This window comes from Acromyrmex echinatior, unplaced genomic scaffold (genome assembly GCF_024713525.1).
Source record: "Acromyrmex echinatior isolate Ae372 unplaced genomic scaffold, ASM2471352v2 Scaffold20, whole genome shotgun sequence".
Taxonomy (NCBI): domain Eukaryota; kingdom Metazoa; phylum Arthropoda; class Insecta; order Hymenoptera; family Formicidae; genus Acromyrmex; species Acromyrmex echinatior.
In genome coordinates, this window is record NW_028259054.1 from 275,319 (window position 1) to 297,255 (window position 21,937).

Sequence of the window (21,937 nt, forward strand, 5' to 3'; positions counted from 1 at the left end):
TTTGTTAATATGAAAAATTAGCATAAAGTTTCAACCGGAAGAACGTATTATAAATTCGAAGAGTTCCATAGCATGCTACGCTACTGCATATTCTGTCTGCGCGCAATCTGATTGATCAACTTTAATCGTTAATAACTCCGTAAATAATGGTCTGAACCAAAATTGGCAAAGGAATTTTTAGTTCATAATTTTATCCTCTTTCGGTTCCTGAAATATTAATTAAATATTAATTAAACGTTATGGAACACCCTGTACAGAATGTCATTTTAAATGATATATTGAAATATCTCAAAAAAATGTAAAAGATACGGAAAAATGTTTTAAGCAAAAGTTCAGTTATTAGGGAGAAAGAATGTGATGACTTTGGTTGATCTAGAGAAGATGTCCTTAAACTCAAGTCAAGGTTACTTAAAATTTTTTAAAATGGAAATTCCGATTTTTTATTCCATATAGCTGACATCAAGACTTTTTCAAAACACTATAATAAAATATTTTTTTATTGAGTACTTATTTAAATTATGGGGCTTGAAAAAGTTAACAAGTCAACACTAAATTTGACTTCATGATAATCTATTTGAACGTAAAATTTTCTGCTCTTTTTATTTCCGGAATAAAAAAGAGATTTTCATTTAAAAGGACACCAGTTATAACAATTGCTTGGCGGGTGATCAATATTAATGTGATCAAATGGAGCGCTTCAGCGTTAACCTGTTAAATTTCAAATCTCATAATTTGTAAAGTACTTAATGAAAAAATATTTTATAATATTTCGAAAGGGTCTTGACATCAACTATATGAACATGAAATAAAAAAATTAGGCTTTCCATTTAAAAAATTTTAAATAACTCTGATTTTAAGAACATTTTTTCTCTAGGTTAACCAAAATCTTGCACTTTTTTTCTCCCTAGTAATTGAGCAACTTTGGTTTAAAACCATTTTCTTTTATATTTTGTGAAATATTTTAGTGTATCACTTAAAATGACTTACTCTGTATGTATGTATATACATTATATATATATATATATATATATATATATGTATTAGGTAATAGATGGCTTTAGTAATCTGTATCTCGTCTATGCGTGAAGCCATCGTAAAGCCATCTATTGGAAAAATAATGGATTTCTTTTTACTACACCTTATATATATATATATCTATGACTAAAGTTGCAGTCTACTTGCTCTTTTTAAATGCTTTGAACATTATGCCAAATGATCTGCTTCGTTTGATTAGCTCCACTAATGTAACAAATGTTGCAATCGTAAGTGGACCAGATTTGTAGCACCATTGCTAAAGTATCTGATTCTTATAACCTATATATGTAATGTGTGATATAATGGAATTTAATTCAATTCCAATTATAATAAATCTTTTTATTTCGTTTAACGATGTATTTTATATACTGCGTGTTGCAGACCACTCGTACCCTTTTTATCCTCGCAAGATAAGGTCTAATTGTAAAAGTATTCAAAAAGATGTTGTAAGGTTTAAAAAGATCTACTTACTGATCTTATCAGTTTGATCTTGGGTGGCGTCACCAAGATCACGTCATATCAATTTTTTAAAATGAAACACTATTTTTGATGCCAGAATCTAATACCTAGTGTTAAGAAACTTTTCAAAATACTATAATAAATTTATTTTTCATTGAGTACTTTTTGAGTTGTAGAGCTCGTAACTTACAGTACCGTAGGCATTAATATTATGCAAGGTGTCCGACCGACGACTAAAACCTCTTCAATGTTGTTCAGGATATGTTCTTGAACAACATTCAAAAGATTTTAGCTTTGCGTAATGCTAATGCAGTACTATAACTTTATTATAGTGCTTTGAAAAATTCTCGACATCGGCTATTAGTTATTGGAATAAAAAGTTGGGTGTTCTATTGAAAAATTGACTGATGTTGACCTGATCTTGGCGACGCCATCCAAGGTCAAACTACTACTGACTAATAAGGTCAATAAATAGATCTTTTTAAACCCTACAACTTTTGTCTGAACAGTTTTATGATTGGATCTTATCCTACGAAGATAAAAGAGGTATATAGGTAGTCTGAAATACCCGAGTGGTCTGAAACATACGATGACGATGATGAAGAAATTGGATTATGTATCAATTACCAAATTGTAAATGTAAAATGAACAAATCGAACAAAAACTTTTAGAATTGAATGCTACGTGGAACAAATTGTCTCGTTTCTTATTGCCTCATAATTCAAGAATCGTTTCTTCTTCGCATTTTGATATTGTGGCATTGTAAAAACTAAGAGTGTTCCCGTATTACTGTATACGCGCATATTTACATATCGAAGATCGAAATTAATCGTTTCATGACGTTCCAATCAAGAACGTTTCGCCGTTTTAACGAAACTTCAGCAATTAATCGGATCTTCGATACGTAAATATGCGCCTACAGCGATACGTGTTATGGGACGTCAGCTTTAGTCATGAAAGTATTTTCCTGCCAATCTTTTCGAACGCTCCAGTTAACCCACTTCCCGAGGTGAGGCAGTTATATAAGCGGGAATGAAAACGATGACATATTGATGACGTAATGTACATAATGAGTCACTGGGAGCGTTTCGAAGCGTCAAATGAACCAGTTATATTGGTGCTATAAATTCTTTGTAGCGTTTGAAACGCTACAAAGTGGACCGCAATCTAAAACTTCTTGAATGTTATTTAGGATTATGACCTAGATAACATTTGTCAAGGCCATTGGAGGTTGTTCTTATTTTTATTTTTGCATAAAATATTCATTTTTACATAATTTTTACGGTCCCTTATTATTATAAAAATACACTCACTTCCAAAAAAGCGGTACACTAAAAATTTAGGAAAATTTTACCAAAGGGTATAGCATTAGGAGAAGGCTCTGCATTCTATCGCCACAGATGACAAAATAAATATCCAGATGAAAAATATTTTGTACGAAGTTTTATCCCAAAAGAGAGCCATTTTGAGATATTGAAAAAAAATGCGATTTTTCATTAGTATTTTTTTCTCCGCTAAATCTAAACGGACAAAAAAATCATGACTATAAAGAGTATCAGAAAGATTAGAATAAGAATTTTTTTTTGTCATTCTTTGCTTAAAATAATAATTTTTAAAATCGCATTTTTATCTGATTGTTTGACCACTTCTAAAATATTCAGCAGCTAAATATTATTATAAATTATATTCCATATTTTTTTCAGATTTTTAAATTTGATGAAGCATGTCGAAAAAAAAATTAAAGCCGTTTTTTTCGCCATTTTTCGACTTAAAATATACCAGTTCACATATTTTAAATTGTTCTTAAATATAATTGTGCTTACCTTTGATCTAAATTTAGAATAATATGAAAAAATATTTGAACGGTTTTGAATAATAATTCTTTAATGTATTTTGAGGAGACGTAGATAGCTTCCCAACTTATATATCGCAGCTTTCAAAACATGTTCTTATGAAATATCAGGCAATGAAAAACAATATACAGGATTGGCCATATTCGACGGAAAGATCTGGCAACACTGTAACTTTTGATAGAGATGTTAGATCGAGTAACGACGTAGCGCGTTTGAAGCGTCAGTCGAAGGAAATTTTTGTCATGGAGCAGTACACGCCACGCAAACGCTCTCAGATTGTTGAAATTTACATTCAACAAAACAAGTCAATTGTTAAAACTCAACGTGCATGGAGAAAAATAAATAAAGTGAAAAGTGCGCCTTCCGCGAACACATTGTATCGTTTGTATGAAAGATTTTCAACTGGTGAGGCACTTACTAATCCCAAGCGTCCAAATAAAATGCGACCAAGGCGATCGGATGATAATATCGCACTCGTACAGGCCAGTGTTCAGAGGTCTCCAACAACATCTCAAACACGTCGATCTGAGCAGTTGGGCATAAAACGAACCACTTTACGTCGCATATTGCATCATGATTTGCATTTGTTCCCATACAAAGTTCAACTGACGCAAAAACTGTTACCTGTCGATAAGCCACGTCGATTGGAATGGGCCCAAAGAGTAATCGAAATGGTTGAAACTGACGAAAATTTTTGGCAAAAAATCATCATGAGCGATGAAGCTCATTTCACGTTAACCGGAACCGTAAACAAACAAAATTGTCGGTTCTATGAAAATCCTCAAATCATTAACGAGGTACCTCTTTATGCCCAGAAAGTGACTGTTTGGTGCGGTGTTTGTGCTGATATGATCATTTGGCCCGTTCTTTTTCGAAGATGAAGCTAGCTGAACGGTTACCGTCAATCAGGAGCGTTATCGTAATATGGTAAGTGATTTTTTGATGCCAATTGTTCGTGATAATGGTATGGAGCACTTCTGGTTTCAACAAGATGACGCTCCACCACACACAGCTCGAGCCACTATCAATTTCTTGAAACAATTGTTCCCTGGACGTTTGATGTCAAAAAATGGTGATTTTGAATGGCCACCGCGTTCACCAGATTTAACGGCTCCAGACTTCTTTTTGTGGGGCTATTTGAAATCAAAGGTTTATGTCAACAAGCCAAGGACTCTAGACGAACTTAAGGCCAACATCCGACAGGAAATAGCCGCCATATCTGCCGAAACATTGGTCAAAACGATGGAAAACGCTGCAAAACGGGCACTACTCGCCATGCAGGCTCAAGGCGGTCATTTAAGAGATATCATATTCAAAAAATGATGTACACAAATCTCCTTGAACCCTATTAAATGATTTTTAAAATGAACAGCAAAAAATGTGTTTTTTTCCCATGATTGAAAAAAAAACATCTTTCCGTCGAATATGGCCAACCCTGTACAAGGACAAATCAATAAGTACCCGTGTTTCAAGACAGGCGACGTTGCTGATGCAAATTGGCATTACCATAGTGTACTACCATCTTTCAAACGACGCCATACAAAATTTCAGAGTGATTCATGCAATGGTCTTGATTTGACAGCAATTTGTAGTGAGCGTGTTTGATATTTTCCGATACAATGAAAAAAGAATAATATCGATCCGTGATTCGTTTTTTTGGATATTTTTGGATGGAAAAACGTGCGAAGAAATAAAAACGAAATTGGATGCCTATGGGAACTCTTCATCATCTATGACAACCGTCAGATATTGGTTCAACGAATTCAAACGTGGTCGTTCGTCTGTTTTTGATGAAGAGCGCCCAGGCCGTCCGGCAGACGTAGTTACTAGGAGGAAATCGTTGAAAAAGTCCACGATATGATTCTCGTTGATCGCCGAATGAAAGTGCATGAAGTAGCAGAGGTCGTAAGCGTGTCGTACGGAACGGTATTCAATATTTTGCATGATAACTTGGGAATGAAAAAGCTGTCGGCCCGATGGGTGCCGCGATTGCTCACGGTAGATAACAAGCAGATGCGGTTATCAATTTCAAAGCATGGTCGAATTGCGTTACGAATTGCTGCCGCATCTACCGTACTCTCCGGATTTAACCGCCTGTGACTTCTTCTTGTTTCCAAACTTAAAAAAATGGCTCGGTGGAAAGAAATTCAGTCGAATGAGGTCATTGCCGAAATAGAGACCTATTTTGCAGAGTTCGACAAATCGTATTTTTCTGAGGGGTTAAAAAAATGGCAGAAGTTTAGGAAAAGTATATCCTCCTAAAAAGGGATTACGTTGAAAAATAAAAAAAATTTTTGTGAAAAGCTTGCGTCTTCATTACTAACACGGATACTTATTGATTTGCCCTCGTACAATATAAGGTCGTGTAAGGTCTCGCGTTCAAAATAACTATAATCTAAATTTCAATAAACATCACAGAGTAAAAGTAGACTGAAGAAAAGCATTGTATAAGCAAGCTAAATAATTTGTTATTAAGAGCAGTACGTGAAGTAAAGCGAGTAAGCACGAAGATAAAAAAGTGCAGAATTAGATTTAGAGAGGACTTACAAAATGAAAAGCTCCGTCAATTTTTTCGAGTCCAAAGATATCCAATATTAAGGTTCTCAATTCAAATGATTTTTAAATGGTATATATCAGTATAGTGTATCCAATCTAGATATGCTCCAATTCCGTCCCACGTACATTCTATATACGTATTCACCTCCGAAAAGATTATCTCAGGAACCAACCGGAGTAGCGAAGACAATCTGGAGTAGCATGCATAATTTCTTGAATTTATCCAGCCAATTCAGTTTGACCTCTTCCCAAACGATTCTCAGAGAGATCACAAGTGAAAATTATTAGCGACAGAGAATTCCAAAGTAAATTCCGAGAATTAATTTTTTTGTGTATGCATGCGGGCATACATACGTGCGTGTGTGCATGCGTACGTGCGTGTTACAGCGTTTCGCCGCGATAAAAGACTGAATCAATAGGCATGAAAAATGTCTCGACGAAATTTTATGTTACATGCTATTTCGTTATTATGTGCTTAATTGTGAAAATGTGACTTGTCTCGTACTTATTGAAGTTATAATTATTGTCGAAAACTGAAGTTGTCTTGAAATTTTATACGTAAAAAATAAAATCGTATTTTTCACTCGTTTCAATAGCTGTCAGACCGTGTATCTTCTGCTCACTTTACAATCATTTTCTGACTATCAAGGGACGAAAGGAGAGTTTTCCTCCATTTTTATAAGTGTTTTAAAGCGATTTCGTCATTTAGATTTATTCAAATGGTCTTTATTTACAAGTGGCACGTAACATAAATTAATTAACGCGGTTCTGGCTTCTGACGTCACAAGTTTAATATGGCCGCGGCGACTTTTTTCTTCTTTTTTTTTCTTTTTTTTTGTAAGGCGGGGGAAATGCATTATGCATATCCTCGATTTACGGAAACAGACTAAGAGTTATGTGGAACTCGAACCCACTAAAACTCCCACCGATGTTCTTCGCTGGTTTTTCGTGGGGGGCGCTTGGGCACGCGTGCAGCATTCTTCTAGGCCTCCAAGCCCGTCAACTTCGACCCTAGAATATCTATAATAAGAATACGATTCAATAGAATATGGATGAGACAAAACTGCATCGAAATGTGCGCTCATTTTCAAATGTGAGGTGTAAAACTGAAATTGTACATATAATAATTTAGCAGAACGCAACTGTTTTATAAATGCGATGCTGCTGAGATAAGACCATTTCTCTAGATCTAAAAATATAATTTAATCAGCGCGAAAAAAAAATTTCCAACAATTACAAAATAAATGTCCTGCTGAAAATCCTGCTGAACGCAGAGGAAGAGAGTCAATGATTTTATAATGAATAAATTAAAGAAGCATGACAGCAGTGGTAAAGACAAATAGAATGAAAGTGAAATTTATTTAAAAATAAACAGTATGAAAATGAATGAGCTTAAAAATAGGAGTATTAACTATCTTTTTAAGATATTTAATTTTTTATTAGATATATATAACTTTATTATAATATATATTCAATTTGTTAATTTATGTCCAAAACATTATCAGTGACAATAGAATTGCATAATAATATGAAGTAATAAAACAATATACAATTACGTCTTCTTTCTATCTTCATTTTTGTATCAAAACATATTTACATCAAAATGTACCTGGAATAATATATAATATAATACGTTTAATAATTTATTTATATTAAAAAATCATAAAAGCAAATTGTTACTAACCTCACATAACACTAAATTATTAAACGGAGTCCAGTTTTATCGTTCTGCAGAACTTTCAGCAGAAATTTTTCGTCTTTTTTCTCGTGGAAAACAACACATTTTAAAATCCTTTTTGGCAGAGTTTGTACAATAATCTGCTACACAATCAGGTATTGCAGCTCTAATATGTCAACAAACAAGTAGGTTAAATTACAATGACTACACGAGAAATTCACGTTTTTATTTCATTAAAAGAATATAAAATTCCACCGCAATCCCTTTGTCACTCACCTATCCTTCTCAATTTGAATGACTCGCCGAATAAAATGACCAGTAAACAAACCACTCACCTCTGACAAACAGAAAACTCGCTCAAAACAGTGTAAATGACTGTGTGTAAATGGTGTAAACTGTTTGTACACTGATAGTACATACGAGCACGCATTTTCTGCTTTTGCCTTAATTTGGTAGGCCAATCACTGTACTTTTATTATAGATATTTTAATTGACTCTATCCCTCGGCGACCTCTGGTAACTATGGGTCACCGGAGCCCTAAGCCCCGGGAGCCCCGGAGCTCACCGGGCTTACCTTTCTAACAAGAAGAGTAAACACCCGCCTCCTCGCCTCGTCCCTTTCTCAGTTGTAAGGAGAGAGGGGGGCAGAATTGGAGACTAGGTACCCGTCCAATCCCCTCGCCCAGTGTGTCATAGAGCATTACGCCCGCCGCGACAGACGCGGGAACCTGACGGCATTGGGTCCCGCCGCGCGAGCATCTCTTCCTCCTTCCAACTTGTCCCCTCTCCTTCTTTGTCTCTTCTTTCCTAAGCATGACACTTTCACAGAAGGAGGAGACGGCCTCCAGATTCTCTCACCTCTCAGCATGGATCTGATCAGTGCCTCCCCCACCATTTCTAGGGCACCGCGCTCAACGTCCTACGCTGGACACTCCTCAAGGGCATATTGCGTGGTTGGCAGCGCAGTAGTGGCACTGCGCAACCGGCTCTTTATCTATCTGGTGCAGATACTCACCGAAACAGCCATGTCCGATGAGCATCTGCATCGAAACAACAACCCCCCATGGTCCCTCTCTACCTATTCCAGCAGGCAGGGACGGATGGCTTGTACGATCCGAATCTGCGAGACGTTCGCGCTAAGCGTCAAAGATCCGCCTTTTCTCGTAGTCTTATCCGCCTTTTCTCCGCATCCATTACGCGAGAATACTCCCCGCATGCGGAACGTATGCGAACCCATCGAGTCTCGGCGAGCCCGTATGTCAGCAAGTCCACGGGGGGATCCCTGCCAAGACCGCGGATACGACATGCGATATCGTCCTGTACGTCCTCGTAATACGGAGGACGAGGCGTCTTTGCACCTGGCACAGCATATGCCGGATGTTAGACCATCCCTTGCCTTCCCATCCCATATGAGTGCTCCGCATAGGAGCCTTACCAGGACGGTTTACATGTAGACACGCCGAACTGCCATCCTCAAGCCATGAAGGTTGGGCAAAAGACCAGCGTGTCGGCCTGTTTGCCCACCCTGAGAGTCAGTTGTTCGAAATGAACCCTGAACTCCACCGGCCAGCGTGAGGACCAAGTATTTCAGACTTAGGTCTCACTTAGATGGAGGCTGTCCCTATTCTTATGTGGGCTGGGAGTGGCGGCCCCCGAATCTTTGTCTTGTGAGATGTTACCTTCAGTCCCACTCCCCTTATTGAACCAACCACGCACTCTATCGATGTTTGCGGTGGTGATCGTTTCCCCCCAGTCCTGAGAGTACCAGGGTGTCATTTGCATAGCAGATGACATGACCTCAGTGAGAGGGCATCGCGGAGAACGGCGTCATAGGCTCGGCGACTACTCAGGAGCTTTAAGAACAATGTAAAATATGTTAACTGGTATATTTTATGTAGGAAAATGGCGAAAAAAAACGGTTTTAATATTTTTTCCTGTTCCACTAAAAGATTCCGCACAAAATCAAAGAATTTTGGTCCTCAGTGAAATTGGCTGAAATTTTAGTATGTAACTGTATGTTGTTCTTGATTCACTAATCAAGTGTCTATAGGTACAAAGCTTGAAAATGACCCGTTTTTTTGTTATACTTGTTAAAGTTTTATTTTATTAATGCCTCACAATTATCTGTAATAAATCAAGAGATTTTTTTAGATAACAATATGCGAATCACTCTCACCATCCTCACCTGCACTCCCTCCCTACTCCCACATATATATGCCTACGCACGTATTTTTATATGACAAAGATACATAAAAATCGAAGTAAATATATTTTTTTTATACTTGTAAATGTGTGTATGTGTGTGTGTGCATCAATTACGTATTTAATTTTTTACCGTTTTCTCAGAATTATCCTCATGAACGATGTGAACGTGTGTTATAGATGCTTTATTTCTTTGGGGTGTTTGATTTTCGTAATTTCTCTTGCCTCACGTTTAGAATGCACAAAAAAAAATGAAGAGAATAGGAAAAGAATTTTCTATCCTATGTTACTATCGTACTTCAGCAAGTACTCGATATTTTTGCACACGACGCTTCACGCGCGGAAACAAACATTCGTGATAATCAAGCACCTCACACATGAGAGGTAAGAGAACTCACGCATTTCAAACGATACGCATGAGAGAAGTCGTAAAAATCTAGCAGAATCTAAATACATGATTGTAAAAGATTTACTTCAATTTTTACGCTACTTATAAAAATACGCGCGCGGGCGTATGGGTGAGGTGGGAGGTGAGGAGGGAATGAGCGGTTTGGGGGAATGAGGGTGAGGATAGTGAGAGTGATTGGCATATTGTTATCTAAAATCTTTTAATATATTACAGAAACATGATTTTGAAGCATTAATATTGTAAAATAAAACTTTAAAAACGGCTTAAACTAAAAACTTAGTCATTTTAAAGCTTTGTACTTATGGACATTTTTGATCAGTGAGTCAAAAACTATAACATACAAGTATTAAAGTTTCAGTCAATTTTATCGAGGGCTAAAATATTTATATCTATGATTTTGTGCAGGATTCTTTAAAAATAAAAAAAAATGGAATATAATTTATAATAACATTTAGCTGCTGAATTATTTTAGAAGTGGTCAAATATTTAGATCATATGAAAAATGCAATTTTAAAAGTTCTTGAGTTCTTTTAAAAACAGAATTTTTAACTTTAATCGGTTGATTCAGCAGTATCTACCAATCAATCAGGCTTTCAACAGAAAAAGAAATTCATCCATTTATTTGCCTCTCACTCTACTCATCTTTCTACCGCCATTGTCATCGGTAGTATAATATATTATATCGATGTGGGTTGTCGATTCCAGTAGATGCGGTCATTCACAACTGCATAATAGATTTCAGCGGTATAATCAATGGCATGTCTTTTTTTTAATAAAGTTCGTAGCATATCGAATTGTGATACAATTATGACGGACTTCCGTAGAAATAGATTAAAACAAAAGCCAAAATGAAAAGATACAGGTTGTAAAAACGAATTTTTTCGTAAAAAGAAGCATGTCTTTTTCTTTATAAGAAAAACTCAATTTTGAATTATTTTTTATAGAGAAGACGAAAGTCAGCAATAAACATATTTCTGCAAATTTAAATTATAAGTTGACCAATAAATTTGATTCATTGCAAGTTTAAATAACGACAATCATCGATGGATCTTTAGTATTTTGAATAATTTATCAATAAATTGATAATTTAATATACTAATGTAATTTAATATGTTTTTTATGACCGATTGCTGCCAACCGAAGGTTGGCGAAAAACGAAGGGAGTATGCGTTTCACCGAGGCAAATCGGTTGTAAGCGCATATTTCCATAACTATAATGTATATTCTTATCAATTTTTGGCTATAAATTATTGACCAAGATTAGTTTATAGCACATAATTATCAATAATTTATTGTTAATAAATAAGGATTTTCGTTTACATGAGTTTTTTATTGATTAGAAATGAATTCTCGTTGTATGAATCGTTCTTTGATTAGATGTTGGCTGAATCTAGGAAGCAAATCGATTAACCAATGAGATGTATTGTCAGTAGGAAATTTTAGTAATCCTCAGTTATGGTTAGCACATGTCATAAGCAAAGAGAAAGCTGATAGAGGACATGACGGCCCAAAACCTGTAACCGTAAAATGCTGCCGCGCATTACCATCCTCTGAAGAAGTGGATGTTAACTACACAATAATATCCACCTTTTTGCGGTTCTCCTGGAAATATGGTAAATAGTTGAAATCGCTAAAATAACTAAAATCTATTAAATTAATAAAGATTCCAATGATTGCAGTAATTTATTTCTATCAGGAGCACTACAAAAAAGTGGATATTGTTGTATAGTTAACATATTCAGAGAGCGGCAGCATTTTGCGGTTTTAGGCCGTCATATCCTCTCTCAAGTTCTCTCTGATCATAAGTTGAGTTCAGAATAAAAAAAATTAAAATTAAAAAAAAAGTAATTTTCCCACCTATCAAGGTGGTTGATTTTTATATCAGTCAGATTGTTGTCCGGAAGACTGGTTAGTGATTCTCCTATGAGGAAATGTCCTGGCATTAAAGGTTCCAGATCAGACGGATCAAAGGATAGGGGTGACAGCGGCCTCGAATTCAGGCACGCTTCAATTTGCACGTTGTCAATTCCTCAAAGGTAAACAAGGTATTGCCCATGACTCTGCGGAAATGATATTTGCAGGATATTTGACTCCTGCTTCCCATAGACCTCCTAGATGCGGCGAATATGGAGGAATAAAGTTCCATTCTATACCTCTCTCCTGCAACGCGTCGCCAATTTCTCCGTTGATGGATGTGCGGAGAAAAGCGTACAACTCTTGTAACTCGCGTTTAGCACCCACGAAATTGGTGGCGTTATCGCTGCAAATCTTTTGAGGCGAACCTCGCCGATCAATGAAAGCGAGGTAATGTGGCTAGGAAGGCCGTCGTAGATAATTCACTTGTAGCCTCGAGATGAATGGCTTTAGTGGCGAAGCATATAAATAATGCTACGTAGGATTTGCATGTTTTCCGACCTCGTCCTTTGTTGACAAAGGTAGTAATTGGTTCAGCAAAATCGACTCCAGTGACGGCGAATGCTCTGAATGGCTCTATCGCTGGGAAGGGATCCCATCGCTTGTGTTAGTCCTCATGGGTTATGCCTAGCACACCAGACACAGGAACGGCAAACCTGACGCACCAAATTTCTTGCATTTAGCGGCCAGTACTGCTGGCGTATTGATGCCAACAACAATTGTGGATTAGCATGTAGTAGAGCGTGATGCTCTCTTTCGATCAGCTAACGTGTGATCTTGCATTGTGCGGGCAGTAAGATGGGATGTTTCCTTTCGAAACTCCAAGGCGCCGCCCTGAAGTCGTCCGCTCATCCTGATACCATGTTTGTCTAAAAATGATAGCTGAAGTAATGGGCTAGTTCTGCTTAATTCTCGTTTGTTTTGAAGGCATTTTAGCTCTTCCGCGAAGTAGACACGTTGTAAATGCTTGAGTACTTCGCGTCTTGATAACTCCAACTCAGGAGGTAGAATCAATTTAGATAGTTCTCGGTTTTCATGTCCTTTGCGGCAATTATGAAGAAATCTAATGTAATAGGCAAGTATCCGCTCAATCCTTGTGAACGTTGAGCAGTTCGTGATGAGTGTGTTGATTGTCTCGTTGGAAACCAATAATTGAGGTACGATGAGATTGCAAACTGCAGTGAGTTGCTTAGCTTCAATCTCGGCTCTATGTATGGCATCCTCGGCAAATTCCAAATCGAGATTTCCTTCGCTTGTAATGGGACGAATATATGACAACCATTTAGGGCCATTCCTCCATAAGGAATTATCCTTCAGCTGAACAGGTGAAACTCCTCTTGAGATCAGATCTGCGGGATTCTCCGAACCTCTTACATGATTCCAATGAATAGCAGGCAGTATTCGCTAATTTCCGACACACGGTTGGATAAAGTTTTCCAACGCGCTACGCCGCGACGCCAGTACAGCACGACCATGGAATCAGACCATGCTCGTATTTCATCGATTTCAATGTGAATGGCGTGTTTTACATTATTGATCAGTTTACATAGTAGTAACGCGCTACATAGTTCTAATCTAGGTATAGATTGCTTCTTTAAAGGAGTTACCCTCGCTTTCGCGCATATAATAACTGTCGTTTCTTCGCTGGATTCGCTTACCGATCGTATGTAGATACATGTGCTATATGCTTTCTCGGAAGCGTCACAAAATCCAAACATGGAATATCGACAATTCTTTGATACATCTACAACTAATCGAGGAACATATAACTCGTGAGTATTATTTAAGGAATTTCGGAATTCCTTCCATTTGTCTAGCACCGAATCCGGGAGTGGATCGTCCCAGCCTGTCTTGATTTCCCAAAGACTTTGCATCAGGATTTTAGTTACCGTTAAAATAGGACTTATCAATCCCAAAGGATCGAATAGTTTACCAATTGCGGACAGCATCTCGCGCTTTGTGGACGCATGACATATTGTATTTGTGATAAACTGAAGTCTGTCCGAATTTGGCTTCCATTCGAGTCCCAAAGCTCGAATAGTATCATTCGCATCAATCTTAAAAGTAGAATTAGATTCACAGAGCTCGTGCGGAACTCCTTTCAGTGCGTCGTCAGAATGCACCATTTGTGCCCTTCGAATCCTCCTTCTTGTAATAACATACTGTAAATACATAACTGTTCTTGCAAAGAACGAGCATTTTCAATCATGCTAGCCCCCGAAATTATATCGTCGACATAAGTATCATTCATAGAATATGAGACGCATAACTCTTTACCTTCCTCACCTAATTGTCACGTACCGCCAAGTAAAATGCACAGGCTTGGCTATACGTAACAGTATTTAAGCGATACATTTAATCTTGTACAGATTGCTCAGGCGAAAATTTCCATAAAATTCGTTGAAAATCGCGATTGTCTTCCTGAATCAATAACTGGCGATACATTTTCTGTAAATCGGCAGTTAAAGTGATTTTGTAAGTACGAATAATTATGTCGATTAAGCCATCTTGTAAAACGGGTCCGATCAAAAGAGTATCATTTAAAGACGCCCTTATTATTTTTAGCGGATGCATCAAATATAACACGTAATTTTGTACTAGATTCTTTTAACTCCCTATGATGAGGCAAATAGATCGCGCCTTTGCAATCGTCAAGCGCAGATTTCAAGACTGACATGTGATCTAACTCGATATATTCTCGCATGAACTACTAACATAACGATCTCGCATGACTTCATTGTTCTTGAGTGTGCGTTCCAAATGCATTAAACGCTTCAAAGCTACTTCTCGGTTATCACCAATAGGTAAATTCGCATCGCGAAAAGATAATTTTACCATGAATCTATTAGGTGTTGGAATTAATTCGTAGCGTTTTTTAAATGAAAGAATGTTATTTATTTCACATGAGCATTAAAAAATACATTAATGAAAGTACTTCCCATCACTTTCTACTACTTTTGACCATCTTTCGGGCAGTGAATGAATACCGCATCGGAAGAACTGTTCATCTTTAGATGAAATCCAGGAATCGAACCATTTTGTACAATCTTCGTAAGATGTGAACTTCTGCTCGCACAAGCTATGAGCTAATGATCGAAACAAGTGGTAGTCGCTAGGTGCAATATCAGGAGAATACGGCGGGTGCGGTAGCACTTCCCATTTAAGTGTTTCCAGGTATGTTTTTACCGGTTTTGCAACGTGTGGGCGAGCATTGTCGTGCAGCAAGGTGACTTTATCGTATCTTTCGAAGTATTCCGACCGTTTTTGCTTCAATGCACGGCTCAAGCGCATCAGTTGCCGTCGGTAGAGATCTCCAGTAACGGTTTCATGCGGTTTTAGCAGTTCGTAGTATATGACACCCTTCTGATCCCACCAAATACAGAGCAGGAGCTTTGAGCCATGGATATTGGGCTTTGCCACTGATGTTGATGGTTCGCCGGGCTTAACCCATGACTTTCTGCGCTTTGGATTGTCATAATGGATCCACTTTTCGTCACCGGTAACAATCCGATGCAAAAAACCTTTTCTTTTCTGCCGTTGAAGCAGCAGTTCGCACGTGAGAAAACGTCTCTCAATATCCCTTGGTTTCAATTCATATGGGACCCAATGTCCTTCCTTCTGGATCATGCCCAAACTTTTAAGACGTTTTCCTATTGTTGAGAAGTCAACTTCCAATGACGTAGATAATTCTTTAAGTGTTTGACATGAGTTTTCATTGAGCAGTGCCTGCAAATCGTTATCTTCAAATTTTTTCGGCTGACCAGGTCGCTCCTTGTCATCCAAGTCGAAATCACCAGCTTTAAAACGTGCAAACCACTTCCTACACGTTTGCTCAGCCAGAGCATGTTCACTATACACATCCACTAAAATACGATGAGCTTCAGCTGCACTTTTGTTCATATTAAAGTAATGAAGCAAAACTCCCCGCAAAAACACTTTATCTGGCACAAATTTTGACATATTCAATGAATTATACAGTATTGTTATTTATGATTTCAAGAAAGGTTATGTACGGCAAATGACGTCCTATGATAGATGTTTACAATGTATACAGAACTATAGGTAACAACGAAATAGTGTACTGCTTGTGCCATCTCTTGTAAAACGCTACGAATTAATTCCAACACCTAATACTATTGCTTGTTCGCGTGACAGTTTGCTCAAAATACTGCTCGCATCTTTTCTCGTCTATCGATAACGCTCTTGTTTGTTGTCGTAATTCTCTAATTTCCAGAATCTTTCCAGACATTCCTTTAACACATCGCGAGGTTCTACCGAACAAACCAATGCACTTGTCGCTCCCCTGTCGGCCTCGATGGCCGAATCCCTGCAGGCCATTATCGGGACGGCATCTGCTATGATCCATCCAAGTTTCGTATTTTGTAAAACTAGCTGATCCTGCCCAAATTCGATTTTACCCATCTAACAAATCAAAGAAATATTCCGCCCCTAGTAACATGTTTATTGGACCATTATTGTGGAATTCTGAGTCAGCTAATACAAGATTACTCGGTATCTGTAGCTTGTCACGATCTATATTCGTGGACGGCAAATTCTTGATAATTTTGGGCACGATCAGACATTGAACACTGGTCTGGAAATTGGAGCACCTCGACTTTACATGAACTTCGCAAATACTGTGAATCTTGTTTTCAATCTCGTTTAGACCGCATCATAATTTCAAAAGCTCTATTTTTTTTCAACCCTAGTTTGTTGTACGCAGCTTGAGTGACAAAATTTGCCTCACTGGCACTGTCAAGAAGTACGCGAATCGGAATTAGCGAGCCATTATATCGCGTTGCTTCTAACCTTGCAGTGGCCATGAGAATTCGTCGCCTTTTTACCTTGTGATATGCGTGATTAACCGCTACATTAGCAACTAATTGATGATTGTTGTCCTGCGACTCTGATTTTGCAGAGTCCTTGTCAGCCTGTTGTTGATGACATAGTGTATTGTGCCTCCCATTACATTCTCGACAGGAACCCCTTTAGCATGCCTTTACATAATGGCCGTTTCTGAGGCAATTTACGCATAGCTTTAGACGCTTGACTTCCTTGATTCGATCGGCAACCGACAGAGCTAGAAATTTCTCACAAACAGATAAAAGATGTGATCCATCGCAGAGGAAACACTTACCCGTATTCAGAGAAGAGGTTAGAGAACTTGTTTTGAGATTTGCAGCACCCTTGTTTCCAGCTTGTGATTTAGAGTGCCCATGAGAGCCCTTGCTACGCAGCTCCCTTTCCTTGAGAGCCCTGTCATTCGATCGTGACTCGATACGCTCTAAAATGAGGCTTCTATTTTTTTTTAAATTCCAGCATGTCACTGTTTCGCTAGATTTTGTTTCCCATGCTCGAAGAGTTTTCACATCGAACTTGTCTTCCATCATATACATAATCATCTCAAGAATCGGTAGGTAATCTCTAGAATCTTTAACATTCGTAGGTGCCTGGAAGTATAATCGATTAACTCGCGAAGAGCCTTCGCTGATTCTTTAGCTACGGGCATTGTGAACAAACAAACATATTCAATATGTTTTTTCTTGAGCGACCTAGGATCATCATATCTACTTAGCAGTAATTCCCAAGTCGTTGAATAATTTTGACTCCTTAGCTCGATTGACTCAATAATTTTAGCGGCATCTCCTGAGATTGACGAAACTAAATATTGAAACTTTTCGACATCAGACAGTTGCGATCTGACATGTATGATTGATCGAAAGCTGTCAGAAAAAGCTTTCCAATCCTCGATTTTGCCATCAAATCTCGGTAGTTTGAAGATAGGCAACTTTACTCTACTCTAGGATAGGCAACTTTACTCTATCTGCGTTAATTGTGCCTGCATTGTTTGCCACGCGGTATATCGGTTTGTCGCACGAGAATGGCCGACCACGTCTCGTTATTACTACGCGGTGTCATGGCGCCTTCGTGCTGAACATCGCGACGCATTTGTTCCATGAGCACGGTTTGCTGTTGCAACAACTTATTGACACAGCATAACCACGAGTCGGTGCCGTAAGGGCTAAATGGCTCTTATGTGGCACACAACAATAGTGGCGGAGCCGCTTTTTAAACCCTGCTGTCACTGCCTCCCCTTTCTCGCGGAAGGGAAGGCGATGACGGTGGGTGAGAGATCCCTCTGGGACCGACACGGGTCCCAGAGCTAGGCTCGGGCCCTGGCGGAACCAGAGTGTCTAACGAGCGGATGAATTTCATTTTCAGCTCTTTCAGCTCACATCAAACACCGATGGATGAATGCTTAATGGTAAGCGTTTCCAAATAATGGCGCTCGTTCAAAGGCCAAGATGTAGGAAGTCGTGTTTAGAGTCTGCATGGCTGAGGAACATAAACCGAGCAATCTCGAACGACACCTCCAGGATACCTGTCGTCCCCCTGGAGTAATCAGACTTAGTGGCGTATGGGTGGGTGCGCCACTCGACTTCTTTCTACCAAAGCAAAAGAAATAACTATATGAAAGTCAATAATAATAATAATAATAATAATAACAACAATAAAGAAAGGCAAAGTCTGAACACCAAGGCTGGGAGAATAGCCAAGATTAGCAAAGGTCGAAATGTCAAGATAATCTTGGAGAGATGCGACGCTCGAAAAGGGCCAATAAAGACAGTTAGCAAACTTCGCGCTGTCAAAATAGCCCTGGAGCGATATGACAATCTGGTGAAGCAATACTAACAACAAAAAAGGCAAGTGGCGAAAACAGACAAAAGGTACCATCGTGAAGTCAGCATAGTCCTACAAAGATGCGGTACGCAAGAGTATGAACCGCAAAGACATGGCATTCAGGCGGCGCACCATCTGACTTCAAGTCAATAAGAGTTAGGATACTGCAGCTGAACATGGGGCGGTCAGCTGCGGTAACAGGCGAGGTAATCAGCTCGTCGCCAAAAAGCAATTTGACATCCTGTTATTACAGGAACCATATGTCAGGAAGCAAGGCGAGAGCCACACCTTTTATGGGTTAGGAACGGGGATGAAAGTTGCTGCAGTGCGCTTGGAGCGCCCATGGGCGATTATAGCGATCAGCAACCCCCGATTGCAGATGATATTCGTCTCGCAGCTTAGCACAACCCACTGTGCGGAAGTGCAGGCCCCTGGCCTATCAATATACGTTGTGTCATGTTACTTTCAGTACAGCGACGAAATCGAGGGCCACCTCAGGCACCTCGAGAAGGTGTTTCATTCCCTGAGGGGCGAGAGACTTATAGTGACGGTAGATGCCAACGCGCGATCGTCGCTTTGGGATTCCCCGAGACTGACGAAAGAGGAAGGAAGTTTGAGATCCTCACCTGCACGTTTGACCTTGAAATAATAAACGAACCCATCAAGAGCCCACCTTCGAAACGAGGAAGGGATCGTCTTTCATAGATGTGACCCTGGTGTCCCCTCAAATAAGCCAACTCATCGGCACATGGAAGGTGAGGCGAGAATGGACAACTAGTGAACACAGTTCCGTAGAGATCGGTCTGAGGACACCAAGGATGGCAAATGATCGCAGGAATGCGAACAGTAGGTTCGACGTACGACGGGCCGACTGGGAACAATTCAGTGAGAGCCTGAAAAATCTATCCGGATCAAGGCTTGGGGCCCTCGGCCCGAGATCTGCGGAGGCAGTAAAAAGAATGGCCGGAGAGTTACAGGAGGTTATCTTGGAAGCATGCGAGAAATCGATGTCGAGGAAGAGTTTTTAGAAAGTCGAATCCGTGATGGACGGAAGAACTGACAAAGTTGAAAAAAGAGGTGAGCCGGAAAAGGAAAATGATCCAAGCATCAAGAGGATCAAGAAAACAAAGGACTGAATCCGAAGTTAAATCAGTACCTTACAGCGAGAATATCAAAAGTCCAAACGCCAATACAACAGGGCGATAAGAAGGACGAAGTATGAAAGTTGGCAAAAGTTTGTCACAAAATGCGGCAATGAAAAACCATGGAGCTTTGTATATAAACAGCAAGCGGACAAGCTGAAAATAGAAAAGGTCATAAGCACACTCAGAGGAGGTGAGCACAAAGACCGTAAAAGAGACAGCACAATAGTTGCTAGATACGCATATACCAAATGATCTACGCCACGAAGATACGCAAAAACAAGGCGAAATAAGAAACCTAGCAAAAATAGCACCAGATACAGCGAATGCCCTATTCTTCACGGGGAAGGAAATGGCCATAGCGGTCAAAACATTCAAAAACGACAAAGCTCCAGGTATGGACTTGATAGAGATCAAAGTATTAAAAATATCGGTAAGAGAAATCCCTGAACAATTCCTAAAGTTGTTTAATGAGTGCCTTCAGTGGGGCGTCTTTCTTAAAATCTGGAAGGAGGCTCATTACGAGTCCTTCTGAAGGGTGAGGACAAGGACGTAAAGAACCCAAAATCCTATAGACCTATATGTCTCCTCCCTGTAATAGGGAAACTCTTCGAGAAGCTTCTCAAAATGCATCTAACAGACACGGCACTGGCGCCGGGAAGGATTTCTGATCGGCAGTTCGGTTTTATGCCGGGCAGGTCGACGGAAGATGCGGTCGTGGAGTTCCGGTCTCTGCCTCCGAAGGGAGGTATACCGTGGCGTTGCTCTTTGACATTTCCGGTGCCTTTGACAACGTCTGGTGGCCCCTAGTGTTGCAAGGACTAAAGTCAAGAGAGTGTCCTAAAAATGTCTTCGAAACTCTTCGAAGTTATTTCGATAAAAGACGAGTGAGCATCTCAATAGGCGATACAAAAGTATCGAAGTGGGCAACAAGAGGATGCCCGCAGAGTTCGATGCTTGGGCCGACCTCCTGGAACTTAATGTTCGATGAATTACTAAGGATGCTAGAGACACAGGCTAAAGATCGCTTCATAGCATATGCAGACGATCTTGTTATACTGGTAAGAGGAAACTTCCGAAGGGAGATAGAAGTTAAAAGCCAGGAACTAGTAGACCAGATAGTTGGATGATGCAACTTGAAAATCCAAACTCCAAATCTCCGAGCGGAAGACTGAAGCAATCTTGCTCAGAAGCGAGGAGTTAAGGAGGGCCCAAGTTGACAGACAGGGAGGAGTACGCCAGGACAGAAAGCCAAAGAGAAGGGAAAGGAAAGTAAACTTTAAAAGTAGACCACCCGCTGTTAGGATAAGTGAGTCAAAAATTAAATTCAGACTCGGTTAGGTACCTTGATGTTCATTTCGACAGGGGTATGCGAGTCGTATCACATTGCAAATATCTAAAGAGTAAAGTAGGATCACTCTTCAACAAGCTGGGCAAGCTGGCAAGATCCCAATGGGGTCTTAAATATAAAACGCTTTCCACAATTTACCGGGGAGTGTTCATCCCAGTAGTCACATATGCGGCTGCAGGATGGGCCGACCTGTGTACTGTGAAAGACAAGAAAGTTCTTAGGGCTGTGCAGCGTGCTTATAGCACATACAAGCGCATACCGCACAGCATCATGGGAGTCACTCTGCGTGGTAGCAGGACAAACTCCCATTGACTTACTCCTAGATGAGCGTAGGGCCCTGTATGAGATAAAAAAGGGCAAGGACGTAGAAGTAAACGGAACCGTAATCGAAAAGGATACGGAAGACGTTAAGAAAATAATAAGACAAGAGACAACAAAAATGTGGCAAACCAGATAGGAAGCCTCGACAAAGGGTCGAGTGACGTTCACTTTCTTCAACAACATACAAGGAAGGCTTCAGTCCAAATGGATTCAGCCCAACTATTGATCCACACAGACTCTAATTGGGCATGGAAATTTCTATGTGAAACTTTCCCAATTAGGGCTCACTGAAGATGGCTCGTGCAAATGCGGAGCTAAAGAGGACATAGTCTGGCA

At 39.4% G+C, this 21,937-nt stretch overlaps 2 protein-coding genes and 1 long non-coding RNA gene across 9 annotated transcripts in view; all 3 read left to right on the plus strand.

Annotated features, from left to right (window-relative positions):
* The window catches only part of LOC147906557 (uncharacterized), a 270,166-nt gene that overhangs the window by 40,319 nt on the left and 207,910 nt on the right, over positions 1 to 21,937 (plus strand). The window lies entirely within an intron of this gene.
* The window catches only part of Marf (Mitochondrial assembly regulatory factor), a 203,599-nt gene that overhangs the window by 30,836 nt on the left and 150,826 nt on the right, over positions 1 to 21,937 (plus strand). The gene's annotated exons all lie outside the window — the stretch shown is intronic.
* Positions 1,598 to 6,474, plus strand: LOC147906558 (uncharacterized). The gene is made up of 2 exons (XM_087416312.1): positions 1,598 to 3,752; positions 4,450 to 6,474. The coding sequence occupies exons 1-2, from the start codon at positions 3,446 to 3,448 to the stop codon at positions 4,668 to 4,670; spliced, it is 528 nt and encodes a 175-aa protein (XP_087272438.1). The 5' UTR covers positions 1,598 to 3,445; the 3' UTR covers positions 4,671 to 6,474.